Source organism: Scyliorhinus canicula, chromosome 2, assembly GCF_902713615.1.
Source record: "Scyliorhinus canicula chromosome 2, sScyCan1.1, whole genome shotgun sequence".
Lineage (NCBI taxonomy): Eukaryota > Metazoa > Chordata > Chondrichthyes > Carcharhiniformes > Scyliorhinidae > Scyliorhinus > Scyliorhinus canicula.
The window spans coordinates 19,208,276-19,225,535 of NC_052147.1; the positions used below are offsets into that span (position 1 = coordinate 19,208,276).

At 48.2% G+C, this 17,260-nt stretch overlaps 1 protein-coding gene across 1 annotated transcript in view; it reads left to right on the forward strand.

Moving 5' to 3' along the window:
• LOC119951341 (cation channel sperm-associated protein subunit beta-like) overlaps nt 1–17,260 on the forward strand; it is a 200,709-nt gene that overhangs the window by 149,112 nt on the left and 34,337 nt on the right. Inside the window, exon 10 of the mRNA XM_038774468.1 lies at nt 3,023–3,133. Coding sequence (XP_038630396.1) covers nt 3,023–3,133 — 111 coding nt within the window. The remainder of the gene's footprint in view (nt 1–3,022; nt 3,134–17,260) is intronic.

Consider the following 17,260-nt stretch of genomic DNA (forward strand, 5'->3'; position numbering starts at 1 on the left):
TGTTGGGATAGAGCGTGAGCAGTGTTGGGGTAGAGGGTGAGCAGTGTTTGGATAGAGGGTGAGCAGTGTTGGGGAGAGGCGAGAGGGTGAGCAGTGGCGGGGGAGAGGGTGAGCAGTGTTGTGGGAGAGGGTGAGCAGTGTGGGGAGAGGGTGAGCAGTGTTGGGATAGAGGGTGAGCAGTGTTGGATAGAGGGTGAGCAGTGTTGGGGTAGAGGGTGAGCAGTGTTGGGATAGAGGGTGAGCAGTGTTGGGATAGAGGGTGAGCAGTGTTGGGGTAGAGGGTGAGCAGTGTTGGGATAGAGGGTGAGCAGTGTTGGGATAGAGGATGAGCAATGTTGGGATAGAGGGTGAGCAGTGTTGGGATAGAGGGTGAGCAGTGTTGGGATAGAGGGTGAGCAGTGTTGGGATAGAGGGTGAGCAGTGTTGGGATAGAGGGTGAGCAGTGTTGGGATAGAGGGTGAGCAGTGTTGAGGGAAAGTGTTTCTAGTTTAAACGGGAATGCTTCTTCAGTGTCTGTCTCAGTGAGAGGTCTTTACTGAGCCAATGTAAGATGGTGACTGACAGACAGATTGCCTCATCGCATTGTCATCTGATGACAGAAAACCAGGTGTAATGCCAGACTTAATGCATTTCAAAACCCAAACTTTTCATATCAAATAAAAGATAGAAATATGCCGAGAAAATAAAAGACACATTTGCATGAACGGTCATTTATAACTATAAATTAGCCAAGTTATCCATTATACACCCACTGTTCTCATGCATTAACAACGGTTTGTTAGTCTAGTCAGCCGGTGCTCATGCATTGCAGACACAGAGGGAAATTCTGCAGCCACGTTGCACCCAGCGCAAATCCCATTATGGGGGGAAAATTGCCAGAGAGCCCCAAAACAGGATTTGTGCTTCCCAGCCCGCTCCAGCTCGTATATGTGGTGATATCATGGTTGCGTTGTAATTCACTGACTGACCAGTAGGAATCTCATTAGTATATAGCGCATGTTAGAGTCAGGTGACCTCAGACTGACTAGGAAGCTGGAAGTGAGAGGTCGCTTGTGCATGATCATACTGTTCTTCATCTGTTGTTTTGTATATAGTCTACCCACAGTTAATGTTAATAAATTGTTTATAGCTTCAGCTACTGGTGTTTGTGTAATATAATTCAGGCCATCTGACAAGAACATTACAGTATGATCGTGCAACTAATCTGCATTCATTTTAATCTCATTGGAGAGATTAAAGTCGAATGCAGCGACAACCTGGTACTCCAACCCCTGAGCGGGAAGTCACCTGGGGGCAATAACTGCTGGTCCTTAAAGGTGGGGACCCAGGCACCATACACTCCAAAAGGAGCATGGAAGTGAGTACCCCTCTCTATTTCCTTCATGGAGCACATTGCCAGATGCTGTGGAGGGTCATGTGACTGGGAGTTGGGGGACTTGGGCTGGACTGGAGGGGGCCAGGTTGAGAGTCTTCAGGCAGTAAATCAGATGTGCAGTAGGCCTCCTGGAGGCTCGCTCCCGTCTCGACCAGGGCGTTCATTCTGGCGACCATGGAGCACAGCTAGTGGACCACCTCCCCCTGGGACTGCGCCACATCACATTGCGACTGTTCCACCATTTTCTCGTTGTGCGCCATATCAGCCAGTAACTGCGCCGTCTCCCTCTGGGTCTGTGCCACGTCAACCAGCACCCATGCAATGCCACTGATGCCCTCAGCCATGGACCATTATGGCTGGGCCACGCTCTGGAGTGTTGCTGCAATGTCCAGGTGGCTGCCCGTGACAGGGCAGCGTCCTGCTCTTTGGCCAAAGCTCGCACAGAGTGACCCAGGCCTTGGATATCTTGACCCATGGCCAAAACCTTTGGATCCCATCCCAAGCCCTACGCAGTGTTAGCTTGGGTGGCACGCATGCTCCACACCACAACCTGCCCTGGAGGCATTGAACTCCTTGAACTGCACCTGCAGATGCTGGATGGTTGCTGACACCCCCTCATACAATCCCTGACTCTGTGACTGCATCTGCACTATTGATGGGAAAGCCCTTTCCAGAAGCCCAAAACCGTCCCTGGTGTTAGGCCGCTCTCTGACTGTCCACCCCCTCGGGGTTTCATACCTCAACCTAATGTATTGCAGCATGTGTGGGGTGCGCGCCAGATAGTGCCCTTGGAGCTTCTTCACTAACATGCCAAACTGAGGTGAGTGACTCTGGGATGGTGGAGGATGTTGGAGACAGCCGTGCTTTCAGAATCGAAAACCAGTGGTGATGACCATGCCAGGAGTACAGAGGTGCTTGGATGACCTGGGTTTGATGGCATGCTGGCAGCACCCCCTGTCATTGCCCCACCAGCAGATTTCAATTTTTTTGTTCAATTGAAAATGAAAAATGAAAATCTCTTATTGTCACAAGTAGGGTTCAATGAAGTTACTGTGAAAAGCCCCTAGTCGCCACACTCCGGCGCCTGTTCGGGGAAGCTGGTACAAGAATTGAACCGTGCTGCTGGCCTACCTTGGTCTGCTTTGTAAGAAGTCTTACAACACCAGGTTAAAGTCCAACAGGTTTGTTTCAAACACGAGCTTTCGGAGCGCAGCTCCTTCCTCAGGTGAATGGAGAGGTATGTTCCAGAAACATTTATATAGACAAAGTCAGAGATGCTGGACAATGCTTGGAGTGCGAGCACTTGCAGGTAATCAAATCATTACAGATCCAGGGAGAGGGATAATCACAGGTTAAAGAGGTGTGAATTGTCTCAAGCCAGAACAGTTGGTAGGATTTTGCAAGTCCAGGCCAGATGGTGGGGGGTGGATGTAATGCGACATGAATCCAAGATCCCGGTTGAGGCCACACTCATGCATGCGGAACTTAGCTATAAGTTTTTGCTCGGCAATTCTGCATTACAAGGGCTTTATCCATATAAAATGAGATTATAATATGCCACACTTAATCTATATATTAATTCCCAACATCTGTTATTTCAAACTATCAATGTAAGAGAAGAAATCCTGCTTTTTTTGTTTATGATAGGTGAATTACAGACCACCATCTATACTTGGAATAAATCTTCCTGTTTCTGAGAATTTCTATAATGCTGATCCGAGTAAACCCAAATTTCGAAATTTTTATGAACTTTCAAAAGTAAGTATTTTATTCAGATATGTGAAATAGGAATTGTAACATTGATCCATATTGGTAACTAGCCATTTTCTATTTGGACACAGACAGAAAGACGACAATAGTACAACCTTCAATTCGAGTCAATGGGAATTAAAATTGGGAGGGGTAGGTGAGTGGCTGCTAAATTACCACCATTTTGACCTAAACTGAAAGTTTTTCCCATAAATTCCACACATGACCCAGCTTTGATCCTCAGTCTGAGCTGAGTGGGCTATCCTCACAGAAAGTATTGTGACAGCACTGATGTTGTCCTACGAATGCTTGGGCAGTGGAGAGGAAAACGTCACGCAAGTTTACCAACCCTCCTGAAATGCTTGCAAATGTCATGCAATGGTAGCATGATTTGGTAGCCCAGGAAATAAATATTTGGAGTTGTGGTTTGCACCTGCACATAGCTGTTTCCCTGTTGGGAAACTCATTTTAATAATTAATTGAATTTTTTGATTCCCTGTTCCAAGGAATATTCTCCTGGGCTCTGATTTTAATAGGAACCATTTTTCAATCCTGAAGCTTAACAACATTTATGTGTATCCAAAATGCATTATGTTCTTGAATGCATCCTGTCCAATTTTGACGCAGTTTCAGAAGTGTTCTATGTCAAAAAAAAGCCAAATATATTCTGCACATGGCAATGAGTAAACTGTTTGTTGCCTGTTTAATGTTAATGATGTTTAACAATGATGTGGACATGCCGGCGTTGGACTGGAGTGAGCACAGTAAGAAGTCTTACAACACCAGGTTAAAGTCCAACAGCTTTGTTTCAATCACTAGCTTTCGGAGCAATGCTAACAATGGCAGTTGCTGGAAGCGCAAGTTGAAAACAGTACAGTGCCCTCTACAGGGCATTTGGAATCTGCATGAACAAGCAAGCAAATATGAGGACGCAATTTAACAGAATCTGCGTAGAGCACGTTTCGCCGAGTGTTTCCTGGTGCTGGCAGTGCTGAGAACGACCCCGCTATTAAACGGGACTCTGTTTCATTTCAGAGCCTCAATTAGCAACACCCCACCGAGCCAGCACTTAGTCTCATTTCCTGCACTAACAAGCTCTGCTCTATTTTTAAATGGCGCCTAATCTCTAGACTGCTCACCATGGCCTCAGGACCCCCCACCCCCACATGCCCCAACTTACCAATGAGAGAGTATTGAGTCTCCTGCATAAAGGCAGGGCACCCGGGTCCAATCCTTTGCATGGGCACAACACCACACTGGCACTACCAGGGTACTACCAGGGTGCCAGTGCCATTTGGGCACTGTGCCCAGGCAGCATTGCCAGGGTGCCCATGTCCTGGCAGTGCCACAGTGTTCAGGTGCCAGGTAACAACCCTGTCCACAACCCAACCACTCAAGGGCTCCCAATTGCCTGGGCTGGTCCACGTTTTTTTTTTTGTTTTTTGTTTTTTTTCAAAAAATATACTTCATTCATAAAATTTATCATAAACTTTACAGAACATTTCAGATTATCTTGGCTGTACATTTCCATCTGAGTTACATTCACTTGTTTTTCTTCAATTCAATTGGGATAACGTTACACACGTATCCTACTATAAGTTACAGTTCTTTCTTAAATGCTTTGTTTCTTTCATACATTGTGGTATTGAAGACTCGGACCGAGGGGTTTTACACTGTTACCAACCCCTTGGTGTACATTTGCTGGTAAGACCTTACACTGTGGTCTTTCCCCATACAGATTTTTTTTAAAAAATATACTTTATTCATAAAATTTACAGAACATTTCAAATTATCTTGGCTGTACATTTCCATCTGAGTTACATTCATTTGTCTTTCTTCAATTCAATTGGGATAACGTTACACACGTATCCTACTTTAAGTTACAGTTGTTTTTTAAATGTTTACATTGCTTTGTTTCTTTCATACATTGTGGTAGTGAAGACCCGGATCGAGGGGCTTTACACTGTTACCAACCCCTCGGTGTACATTTGCTGGTAAGACCTTACACAGTGGTCTTCCCCCATTGCGCCTTGGCGGCAGCTGCCCCAAGCTTGAATGCGTCCCTCAGCACGTAGTACTGGACCTTGGAATGTGCCAGTCTGCAACACTCGGTCGAGGACAATTCTTTGCACTGGAAGATCAGCAAGTTTCGGGCAGACCAAAGAGTGTCGGGTCGGGTCGGGTCGGGGGGGGTCGGGTCGGGTCGGGGGGGGTCGGGTCGGGTCGGGGGGGGTCGGGTCGGGTCGGGGGGGGTCGGGTCAGGTCGGGGGGGTCGGGTCGGGTCGGGGGATGTCGGGTCGGGTCGGGGGGGGTCGGGTTGGGTCGGGGGGGTCGGGTCGGGTCGGGGGGGGTCAGGTCGGGTCGGGGGGGTCGGGTCGGGGGAGTCGGGTCGGGGGGGGTCGGGTCGGGGGGGTCGGGTCGGGTCGGGGGGTGTCAGGTCGGGTCGGGGGGGTCGGGTCGGGGGAGTCGGGTCGGGGGGGGGTCGGGTCGGGGGGGTGGGTCGGGGGGGGGTCGGGTCGGGGGGGGTCGGGTCGGGGGGGTCGGGTTGGGGGGGGGTCGGGTCGGGGGGGGGTCGTGTCGGGGGGGGTCGGGTCGGGGGAGTCGGGTCGGGGGGGGTCGGGTCGGGTCGGGGGGGTCGGGTCGGGGGGTCGGGTCGGGGGGGGTCGGGTCGGGGGGGGGTCGGGTCGGGGGGGTGGTCGGGTCGGGGGGGGGTCGGGTCGGGGAGGGGAGGGGCCGGAGTGACCTGGTATATGATCAGGACTCACCGATCGGCGGGCCGGTCTCTCTGTCGGCAGGTCTCTGATGCCGGTCACGCACTCGTTAATGGCGCCCCCTAGCACATGGCGCCCCGGGCGACTGCCCGAGTTGCCGGTACCTTGAGCCGGCCCTGGCAGCGTGCAACAGTGCTGAGCCTTTGGGTGTACATGAAGAATCTGACAGGGAGGGCCCTTCTCACCACCAGCCAAGCTAGGTCTTGGTGCTTGTTTGAAAGTTCTGGTGATGAGGCGTTCTGCCAGATGACTCCGACAGTCTGCTCAGGGAACCATCCCACGTCCTCCACAGTCTCCTTTTCCCTGAGGGCCTCGAGGACATTACGTGCTGACCACTGCTTCATTGCTTTGTGGTCAAAGGTGTTTTTCTTCAAAAACTTTTCCACGAAGGACAGGTGGTACGGCACGTTCCAACTGCTTGGAGCGTTCTGCGGCAATGAGGCCAGGCCCATCCTTCGTAACACCGGGGACAGGTAGAACCTCAGTATGTAGTGACACTTGGTGCTTGTATACCCAGGGTCTACGCACAGCTTGATGCAGCTGCACACAAAGGTGGCCATCAGGATGAGGGCGGCGTTGGGTACGTTCCTCCCTCCTTTATCTAGAGGCTTGTACATTATGTCTCTTCGGACCCGGTCCATCTTGGATCTCCAAATGAATTTGAAGATGGCCCGGGTGACTGCTGCGGCGTAGGTCCGAGTGATGGGCCAGACCTGCGCCACGTACAGTAACACCGAGAGTACCTCACACCTGATGACCAGGGTTTTGCCCGCAATGGAGAGGGAGCGTTGCTCCCACCAGCCCAGTTTCTGTTTTACTTTAGCAATGCGCTCCTCCCAGTTTTTGGTGCACGCCCCAGCCGCTCCGAACCATATCCCCAGCACCTTCAGGTAATCTGACCTGTCCGTGAAGGGGACAAAGGACCGGTTGGCCCAGTTTCCAAAGAACATGGCCTCGCTCTTGCCACGGTTTACCTGGTCCACGTTGTAGAGACCAGAGTTAAATGACGCTCATTCAGGGTCACCCGGTGTGGGTGTGCCCTGCGCTTTGGGTAACTCTAGCAAGAACACATTCAGGTGAACCTGACTGCACACTTGAATATGCAAATCTGGACCCTGCCCATTGTGGGTGAGGTCCAGATCACAACGCCTCGCATGATCTCGTTAAATCTTGCGAGGCATAACGAGGCTGTTAAATCTCCCGAGAAGCCTCTCGCGAGATTTATCAATATTGTTGCGTCCCCCAATAAATCGCAGCCTGTATCTCTTTATCCAATCAGATTGAAGATTTGTGAAATAAAAAAGAAAGAACTGAAAAGGAAGTATAAATTAGAATGGGTGAATCAATGGCAGAACAGGTACAAAAAGAGAATTAGAGAGATGAAAGAGGAATTATATTAAGAGAAAGAGACAGAATTTTTTTTCAAATTAAGGATTTCAATAATTAAACCTTGAAGGGATGATCATTCCAAAAGTACTTTTGTTGTGGGCCAGGGTTTAGAGAACCCCAAAGTGTATCATGGAGTTCACCTGACCCACAACTTTTAATAGATTGTGGAATGGGGAGCACACGGCCCACTCTACAGGTGTGGCAAAGCAGAAATGGAAAAGTATTTTTTTAAAGCAAGACAATGTTCATTCTATGAACTCAAGTTAACCTTTTTAAAACATACAGTGAACATCTTAGCAACCATCAATTCAAATACAACCCCCAAAGAATACAACACTAAGTAATGCTTAACAACTTCCCAAACAACATCCAGAAGACAGAAGAAACACCTTTCAACAGAAGCACATTAGGTTTACATTCACTACTGAGAACATTTATAATTTTGAATTCACCAAATGATCAAGAGATAGTCTTTTGATTGCAGAGAAAACAGCAGTACACCTGCTTGGTCTGGCTTCAGCTCCAACACTGAAAACAAAACTAAAACACATCCTGCCTGCAGCCTGCTCAAAACAAAAGTAAAACGCTGACATACAGCCCAGCTCCACCCACTCTCTGACATCACTGCAGTAATAAGCACTCATTTCTTAAAGGTACTCTAACTACAGATATTTATGCACACGCCCATTTATAAACAGCCATTTCTTAAATGTGCTCTCACATGACACTTTGCAGTGTCAAAAAGATTGACTGGCAGTAATTGACAATTATCATATAGTTAATAAGGCTTTTAGGCTTGAAATACGTTCTGTGACAAGTTAACTTCGTATTTATCATTCCAGTAGAACATCATGCTGCTAAATGCATGGAGTGGTACATCTCTGACAGCAGTCTTTTATTTTCTGTGTTGAATTCCATACCTATCCAGGCCTTAAGTTGCTGTGGCATTAGGTATAGAAAACATTGAATGCATTAGCCTTACCATTGTGTTGTCAGCACACTTTGGGCCAAACACTTTAACAGAGCTACAAGTATATATTGGGCAATTTTGTCCCATCCTTTTAGACCATAGAACTATAAGACCATAAGACATAGGAGCAGAATTAGGCCACTCGGCCCATCAAGTCTGTTCTGCCATTCAATCATGGCTGATATTTTTATCATCCTCTTTCTCCTGCCTTCTCCCCATAACCCCTGACCCCCTTATTGATCAAAAACCTAGTTATCTCTGTCTTAAAGACACTCAGTGATTTGGCCTCCAAAACCTTCTGCGGCAACGAGTTCCACAGATTCACCACCCTCTGGCTGAAGAAATTCCTCCTCATCGCTGTTTTTAAAGGATCGTCCCTTTAGTCTGAGATTATGTCCTCTGGTTCTATTTTTTCCTACAAGTGGAAATATCCTCTCCACGTCCACTCTATCGAGGCCTTGCAATATCTTGTACGTTTTAATAAGATCCCCTGTGAAGTTAAAAGCTCACCACTATTCTTAGAATTCCCCCTATACCAAAAAGGGTCGATATTCTAAATGGTGAACAGGGATTCTCACTGCCCGACTCCTATGCAGGCTTCAGTGGGTGCTATTCAGGTCAAACTATGTTTTCAGGTAATCCCCCCAGTATAACCCATACCTTCACAGAAGAATTTTACCCACTTACCCCTTAGTAGCATTGATATCGTGGGTCCTGCATTGCTAAGTAAGTAAAATAACCACTGTTTCAGGTTAAAACTTTTACGTTATTTTATTATAATATTTTTTTTTCTTTTAAAAGATGCAATCACTGTCTTTACAGTGCATTATTTTATCATGCACTTACAAGTACAGTAAAAAGATCTTGCTTCTGGATCCTTCTGGTTGGTTGAAGGGACCTTCAGGCCCAACTTGACAATCAATCTTCTTCTTAAAATTTAAAATCTGGTCTTCTTTAGATGTATTCGCTGGTGAGCTCGGTTGCTATGTCCTATCTTTCCCATGTACCGAGCTGTGAGAGCTGGCTCTGCTGGCTGTCTCTGAGCTGACTCTGCCTCCTCTTTAAATTCTGGTCTTCCTTAGATGTATTAGCTGTTTTAGCTCGGCTACTTTTCTTTGTCCCATGACCGAGCTGACTGTAAGCTGACTGAGCTGCTTGTTCCTTTTCTGCTTCTCCACCTCTCTGCTTCTCTCGTTCTGTGCTTCTCTGCCCCTTTCTCAGGGTTTATATATTTTTTTAACAGTTATTCAGTTTTTATGACTTTATTGTGAAGTAACTTTTATTTCACTTGGAAATTTCATAAGGTACCTTTAATCTAATTTCTTCTAACATGATTAAGCATTAATTTTGACATGACTTCATCTCAAAGGTCTCTGATTACATTGTTTCCTTTGTGATGTTCAAAGTTCCTTTGTGATATTCAAAAATGCTTTGGTTTCAATAGGGGTGTGAATTTTGATCTGTCATTTCTATAGTTTTATTTTCCAATTGTGTCCCCAGCTCATAATTTTGACTTTGATTTTGGCTTTAAATTATGTTTCTCGTAGACTGATAGTCTCCAATTTTCTTTTATTTACCTGGTTTCTGTAGAGCTTCACACCTATATATTTGACCCCCACTTGGTTATAACTTGAAAGGTTTACATTTATCACCTCACTCAACTGAAACCCTCATCCATGCTTTTCCAGATGCTTATTAAGATAGTTAATTTCAATGAAATGAAATCCTGTTTGTTTGTTTGCTAGGCCTGTTTGGGAAAAAGAATCTGCATTTTATAATCCTGCTCTTTGCAGCTGCTGTTAACCCTTTATGGGATCTTTCCCTGTATCCTCTCATGTTTCTTAAATCAGATATTGCCAGACTTCCATGTTTCAAATGACACATCTTTCCATATTATCAATTACACCTCTCATCCTTCTAAACTCCAATGAGTACAGACCCAGAGTCCTCAACCGTTCCTCATACGACAAACTCTTCATTCCAGGGATCATTTTTGTAACTTTCTCTGGACCCTTTCCAAGGCCAGCACATCCTTCCTTAGATACTGGGCCCAAAATTGCTCAGAATACTACAAATCGGTCTGACAAAAGCCTTCTTTAGCCTCAGGCATACAATCCTGGTCTTGTATTCTAGCCTTCTCGCCATGAATGCTAGCATTGCATTTGTCTTCTTAACTGCCGACTGAAACTACATGTTAACCTTAAGAGAATCGTGAACAAGGACTCCCAAGTCCTTTTGTGCTTCTGATTTCCTAAGCATCTTCCCATTTAGAAAATAGTCTATTCCTCCATTTCTCCTTCCAAAGTGCATAACCTCCCACTTTTCCACATTGTATTCCATCTGCCACTTCTTTGTCCACTCTCCTAGCCTGTCCAAGTCCTTCTGCAGCCTGGCTGCTTCCTCAATACTAGCTGCCCCTCTACAGATCTTTGTATCATTTGCAAATGTGCCTTCAGTTCTTCCAGATCATTAATGTATATTGTGAAAAGTTGTGGTCCTGGAACCGACCGCTGAGGCACATGACTAGTCACCGGCTGCCATCCTGAAAAAGACCCCTTTATCCCCACTCCCTGCCTTCTGCTAGTCAGGCAATCCTCTATCCATACCAGTATCTTACCCTTAACACCGTGGGCTCTTAACGTATTTTACAGTCTCTTATGCGGCACCTTGTCAAAGGCCTTCTGGAAATCTAAATAAATCATGTCCACTCATTCTCCTTTGTCTGATTTACTTGTTACTTCCTCAAATTACTCTCAACATTTGTCAGGCATGACCGCCCCTTGACGAAGCTGTGCTGACTCAGTTCTATTTTATCATGCACTTTCAAGTACTCCGCAATCTCATCTTTAATAATGCATTCTAAAATCTTACCAATGACCGAAGTCAGGCTAATCGGCCTATAATTTCCCGTCTTTTGCCTCCCTCCCTTCTTAAACAGTGGTGTTACATTAGCCACTTTCCAGTTCTCTGGGACCCTTCCTGCCTCCAGTGATTCCTGAAAGATCACCACCAACACTGCCACAATCTCCTGAGCTGTCTCTTTTAGAACCCTGGGGTGTAGTCCATCCAGTCCAGGTGATTTATCCACCTTCAGACCTTTCAGTTTTCCCAGAACCTTTCTCTTAGTAATGGTCACTGCACTCACTTCTGCCCCCTGGTTCTCCTAGAGCTCTGGCATCCCACTGGTGTCTTCCACCATGAAGATCGATGTAAATAAAGTAACTATTCAGTTCATCTGCCATTTCTTTGTTTCCTATTATTACTTCTCCAGCCACATTTTCCAGTTGTCCAATGTCTATTTTTGCCTCTCTCATACCTTTTATATATTGAAAGAAACTCTTCCTATCCTCTTATATATTACTAGCTAGCTTGCACTAATATTTCATCTTCTCCCCCCTTATTGCTTTTTTTAGTTGTCCTCTGCTCACTTTTAAAAGCTTCCCAATCCTCTGGCTTCCCACTAATCCTCGCCACTTTGTATGCTTTTTCTTTAGATTTTATGCTGTCCTTGACGTCCCTTGTCAGCCATGGATGCCTTTACCTCCTCTTCGCATGTTTCCTCTGCATAATATCCACTCATGTATATAATGAGATGCAGACAGGCAGTGGTTGACACATAGCATGACCAGTGAACATGCAACACAGAACAGCCAATCACCAGACAGGACACTACCACTATAAAGTCCACAGGGCATTAAGATTCCCGCTCTCTCAGGACCCAGCTACTGAGACAGTCAGAGTCCACGAGCTAGTGAACACAATCACCACGCGGTAGCTAGTAAGTCTGGTCAAGCCAGTACGAGGTCATCAGTTAGATTAGTAGAGTGTTAACCCACAGCTGAATATGTACAGCCGGAATTCTCCGCCATCCGGGAATTAGCGGGGGCGGGAATCACGGCGCGCCGGTCGGTGGTCCCCCTGCGGCAGTTGGCGGGCCTCCCGTGGCGATTCTCCGGCACCCGATGGGCCGAAGTCCCGCCGCTGTCAGGCCTCTCCCGCCAACGTGGTTTAAACCACCTTTGGTGCTGGCAGGAGCAGGCGGCGGGAGTGAGCCCCGGGGTCCTGGGGGGGCACGGGGCAATCTGACCCCGTGGGGTGCCCCCACGGTGGCCTGGCCTGTGATTGGGGCCCACCGATCGCCGGTTGGGCCTGTGCCGTGGGGGCACTCTTTTTCTTCCGCTGCCGCCACGGCCTCCACCATGGCGGAGGTAGAAGAGACCCCCTCCACCGCGCATGCACCGGGGTGACGGCCGCTGACGCTCCGGCGCATGCGCAGACTCACGCCGGCCAGCGAAGGCCTTTCGGCCAGCGTGGCGCCGGTCGGCAGGCGCCAAAGGCCGTTCGCGCCGGTCGGCGGAGCGGGAGCCACTCCGGCACGGGCCTAGCCCCTAAAGGTGCGGAGAATTCCGCACCTTTGGGGAGGCCTGATTCCGGAGTGATTCTCGCCACTCCGGTATGCCGGGACCCCCCGCCCCACTGGGTAGGGGAGAATCCCGGCCCTATTTCTAACTTCACTGCATAAAGTTGCAGTCTACATCGAACCAACCTGCCTAACAAATCATGGTACCAGAGTGCTATTAATCCTAACGAACCTACCTCGAGTGAATCTGCATCGACCAGCAAGCAGCCATCCAGAAAAATGGAAAACATCCAGCCTCCTCGACACCTCTGCATCTCCGGCAACCTCGGCACCAATTGGAAAATCTTCAAGCATAGTTCCTCCTATATATCGAGGCCTCCGACCTCGAGGCAGCATCAGATGCCAGGAAGATCATGCTATTCCTGTCGACTGCGGGGGAGCACGACATCCATATCTACAACTCGCTTACGTTTGCCGATGGCGAAGACAAGACGAAGTTCAAGACAGTTCTGCTGAAATTCGACAACCACTGCGACTATTGAGGTGAATGATACATCTTCCAACAGAGGCTTCAGGGTAAGGATGAGCCTTTTCAGTCCTTCTTGACCCATCTCCGCATCCTAGCGCAGCCATGTAATTATGACTCGATGGCTGATTCCATGATCCGGGATCAGATCGGTTTTGGGGTCCACTCTGACTCCCTGTGGCAGCAGCTCCTCAAAATCAAACAGTTGACCCTCTCTGTCGCTATCGAGACATGCGTTGTCCATGGGCATGCCAAGAAACCTTACTCCCACATCAGGGCAGCAGAAACCGCAAAGCTGGCCTCCCAAGAGGCGGAAAGGGTGCAGGCCATTGCACAAATGCAAGACCTGAGCATTGAGGAGAGTGGCTGTTTTGCGCGCTTTTCCCGGATCCCTGCGCATGCGCGCCACGACCAGGTGGACGACGAGGCCGAAAACCCTACTGTGCAGGTGCGTACGCGGCTGACCGCACTGTGCATGCGCGATGGCGCACGGATCGCGCTGACGTCAGCGTCATGACGTGTCCGAATTGTGGTTCCAGCAAAAGGGTGGCAAGCCTGGCCACTACGCGGCCTTCTACAGGTCCGCTCCACCGCTCAGCAGCCAGCGATCCCAGCTGCGGCGCAGAAGTGTCCGCTCGATACAACATGGCATGCAGGATTCTGATCCCGAAAGCCCAACGGACCCGATGCTGACTGCCTCAAGTCTCCATATTGGGCGGGCATCATAACCACACACGAGCTGGCCTCCACTGCACCTGCACACCGCCTCTCGATCCTCAGTATGGATCCCGACGACGAGTGGTGTGCTATCCTCACAGTCAACCGGGCTCGCATCCGATTTAAACTGGACATCGGCGCATCTGCAAACCTCATATCACAGTCAGATCTCGACACCATCCGGGCCCAACCAAGCATTCTTCCACCAGCCTGCCAGCTCCTTGACTACAATGGCAATCCCATAGCTGCCAGTGGATCGTGTCAGCAAGGGGTATCTAACAAGGCGATCAAGGCAACATTACGATTTGAAATCGTCCGGCCTGACAGGGCATCCCTGCTTGGTGTTCGTGCCTGCAAGCTCTTGAATCTGGTCCGGCGGGTCCACACCATGTCCTCGACACCGGTGACTGCCTAGCCCGATGTGAATCTCCAAGCCGAAATAGATGTCATTATCACGCAGTACCACAACGTCTTTGATGGAATGGGCATGCTCCCATATCGCTACAAATACTGCTCAAGCCGAACGCCACCCCTGTGATCCATGCACCATGCCGGGTGCCGGCTCCTCTCAAAGATCGTCTAAAAAAGCAACTACAGGACCTCTAAGACCAGGGCATCATCTCAAAGGTCACGGAACCAACAGATTGGGTTAGCTCCATGGCCTGCGTAAAATAACCCTCTGGGGGGCTCCGCATTTGCATTGATCCCAAAGACCTGAACCGCAACATCATGCGGGAGCACTACCCGATCCCGAAGCGTGAAGAGTTAACCAGTGAGATGGCGCATGCTAAATTCTTCACCAAGCTGGATGCCTCCCGTGGTTTCTGGCAAATACAGCTGGACGCGTCCAGTCGGAAGCTGTGTACGTTTAACACCCCGTTCGGCCGCTACTGCTATAACCGCATGTCTTTCCGTATCATATCAGCCTCCGAAGTATTTCATCGCATCATGGAGCAAATGATGGAGGGCATCGAGGGGGTGCAGGTCTATGTGGACAATGTGATTATCTGGTCCACGACGCCCCAGGAGCACATTGCTCGCCTCAAGCAGGTCTTCCAGCGAGTTCATGAAAATGGCCTCCAGCTCAACAGGGCCAAATGCTCATTTGGTCAATCCACTATTAAGTTTCTGGGTGACCACATTTCATAGCAAGGTGTGCAACCTGACGCCGACAAGGTGTTGGCAATCAACACCATGAAGACCCCGGAGGACAAGAAGGCGGTCTTCCGCTTCCTCGGGATGGCCAACTTTCTCGGGAAATTCATTACCAATATGGCATCCCACACCACAGCCCTCCGCCATCTCGTCAAGAAGTCAACGGTGTTCCAGTGGCGGCCCATACATGAAGCAGAATGGCATGAGCTGAAGGCGAAGCTCACCACAGCCCCGGTTCTGGTGTACTTTGACCCAACCAAGGACACCAAGATATCTACTGACGCAAGCCAGGACGGCATTGGGGCGGTGCTCCTCCAGTGTGACGACTCCTCGTCCTGGGCTCCAGTGGCATATGCCTCCAGGGCCATGATGCCAATCGAGCAACAGTATGCCCAGATCGAAAAGGAGTTTTTGGGTCTTCTGACAGAAATAGTCAAGTTTCATGACTATGTATACGGCCTGCCAAAATTCACGGTGGAAACAGACCACTGGCCTCTGGTCCACATAATCCAGAAGGATTTAAATAAAATGACACCTCAGCTATAGCGAATTCTTCTTCGGCTCCGCCGATATGACTTCGAACTCGTCTACAAACCTGATCATCGCGGATGCCCTATCCTGATCCATCACCATGCCGTGTGAACAAGGCGACTTCATCAGCCACAGAGAGGCGTAGGTGCAGTTGTGTGCCAGCAACCTCCCAGCCACTGATGAACGTGTGTGTGTTGTTCCTCGTGTCTTAATAAAGCTCGTAGTCTCAAGTGTGGAGAAGATGCTTTATTGTGGGTTCGTTCAGTTTCCAGAGCTCGACCTAGAACTACCTTCCAGTGCTAACTACCAGCTTTGCTTGCTGTGTGTCCTGCTTACCAGCCCCCCTGCTGTGAAGAGTGTGTCCTCACTTCCTGTCCTGATCTATTTGTATGGCTCTCCCGTGCTCCCTCTAGTGGTCGCTCAGTTGTGTTGCATCTGGTTAACTTGTGATCACCACATCCCCCTTTTTCTCTTAACATATTTTCTGAACATCGTTAAAGAAAATTGTACATCCTGTCCCAGTGTATTTATAGCTCTCCCGCTCGTGTTTGCTCTGTTGTTTTTTTGTATCTGGTCAATCTACGATCACCACATCCCCCTCTTTCTCATTACATAGTTTCTGTACATCATTAAGGAAAATTATACAAAACAGTAACTTATGATATGCGTATCTATACAAGTGATGATGCTATTGCTTTAGTTAACAAAGCCAATGTATTTATATGTCCAAACTTAATAAACACATTTATGAGTCCAAACTTGATGAATTTGTTCAGAGCTTTTTTTTTTTTTTCTTTTTGTTGTTGATGACGTGGTGATATTGATATTGCAAGTCCGCTGTGAATGTTGTTGGTGTTCCTTGTTATCTTAAGTACCCAATGCGTCATCCCGAGGGTGTTTGCATGGTCACATCACTGATGTTGACTGGCATGGACTTTTTTTTTTGTGCTTGTGGTGTTGATTTATTGTCTCATCCGCCTTGGATGCTGGTGTGCTTGCTTGTTCTGGAGCAGACGTGAATTTGTGCGATTCGTTGTCATCCCATGACATGTTTGTAGTCTTGTTATCGTTTTGCAGTGTGCTGTGGCATCGTCCATCATGTGCCAAGTAGTGCCATTGTGTACAAGTCGTTGTTTCATTGCTGTTGTTTCTGTCGTTCCTGTTTTTGTTGTTTCCGTTGCCGTACTTGTCGCTGTCTTTGTCGTTTCCGTCTTCGTTGTTGTCGCTATCTTTGCTCCTGACTTTGTTGTGTTTGTTGCCATTCTTGTTGTTTCTGCCTCTGTCGTTGTCGCTATCTTTGTGCCTGACGTTGTTGTTTGTCTTGTTGCGCTTCATGTTGCTTTTATTCTTGCTGTTGTCGTTCTCGTTTCTGCTGTGCTTCTTGCTATTGTTGTTTGTCTTGTCGCGCTTCATGTTGCTTTTCTTCTTGCTGTTGTCGTTCTCGTTTCTGCTGTGCTTCTTGCTATTGTTGTTGGTCTTGTCGCGCTTCATGTTGTTTTTGTTCTTGCTGTGTTTCTTTTGACTTTTGTTTTTCTTGTTATACTCTATGAGTGTCCCGAGTGGATAATTTGAGTCATTGAGCATTCCGTCTCGCGAGTGGTGCGAATGATCTGATGTTGCATCGGTGCAGGTGACATCAATCAGTTGTGTAGAATTGGATTCCGCATCTTTGCTTTCTTGGTGCTCGTCTTCTCGAGTTAAAATCTTCATGATTTCT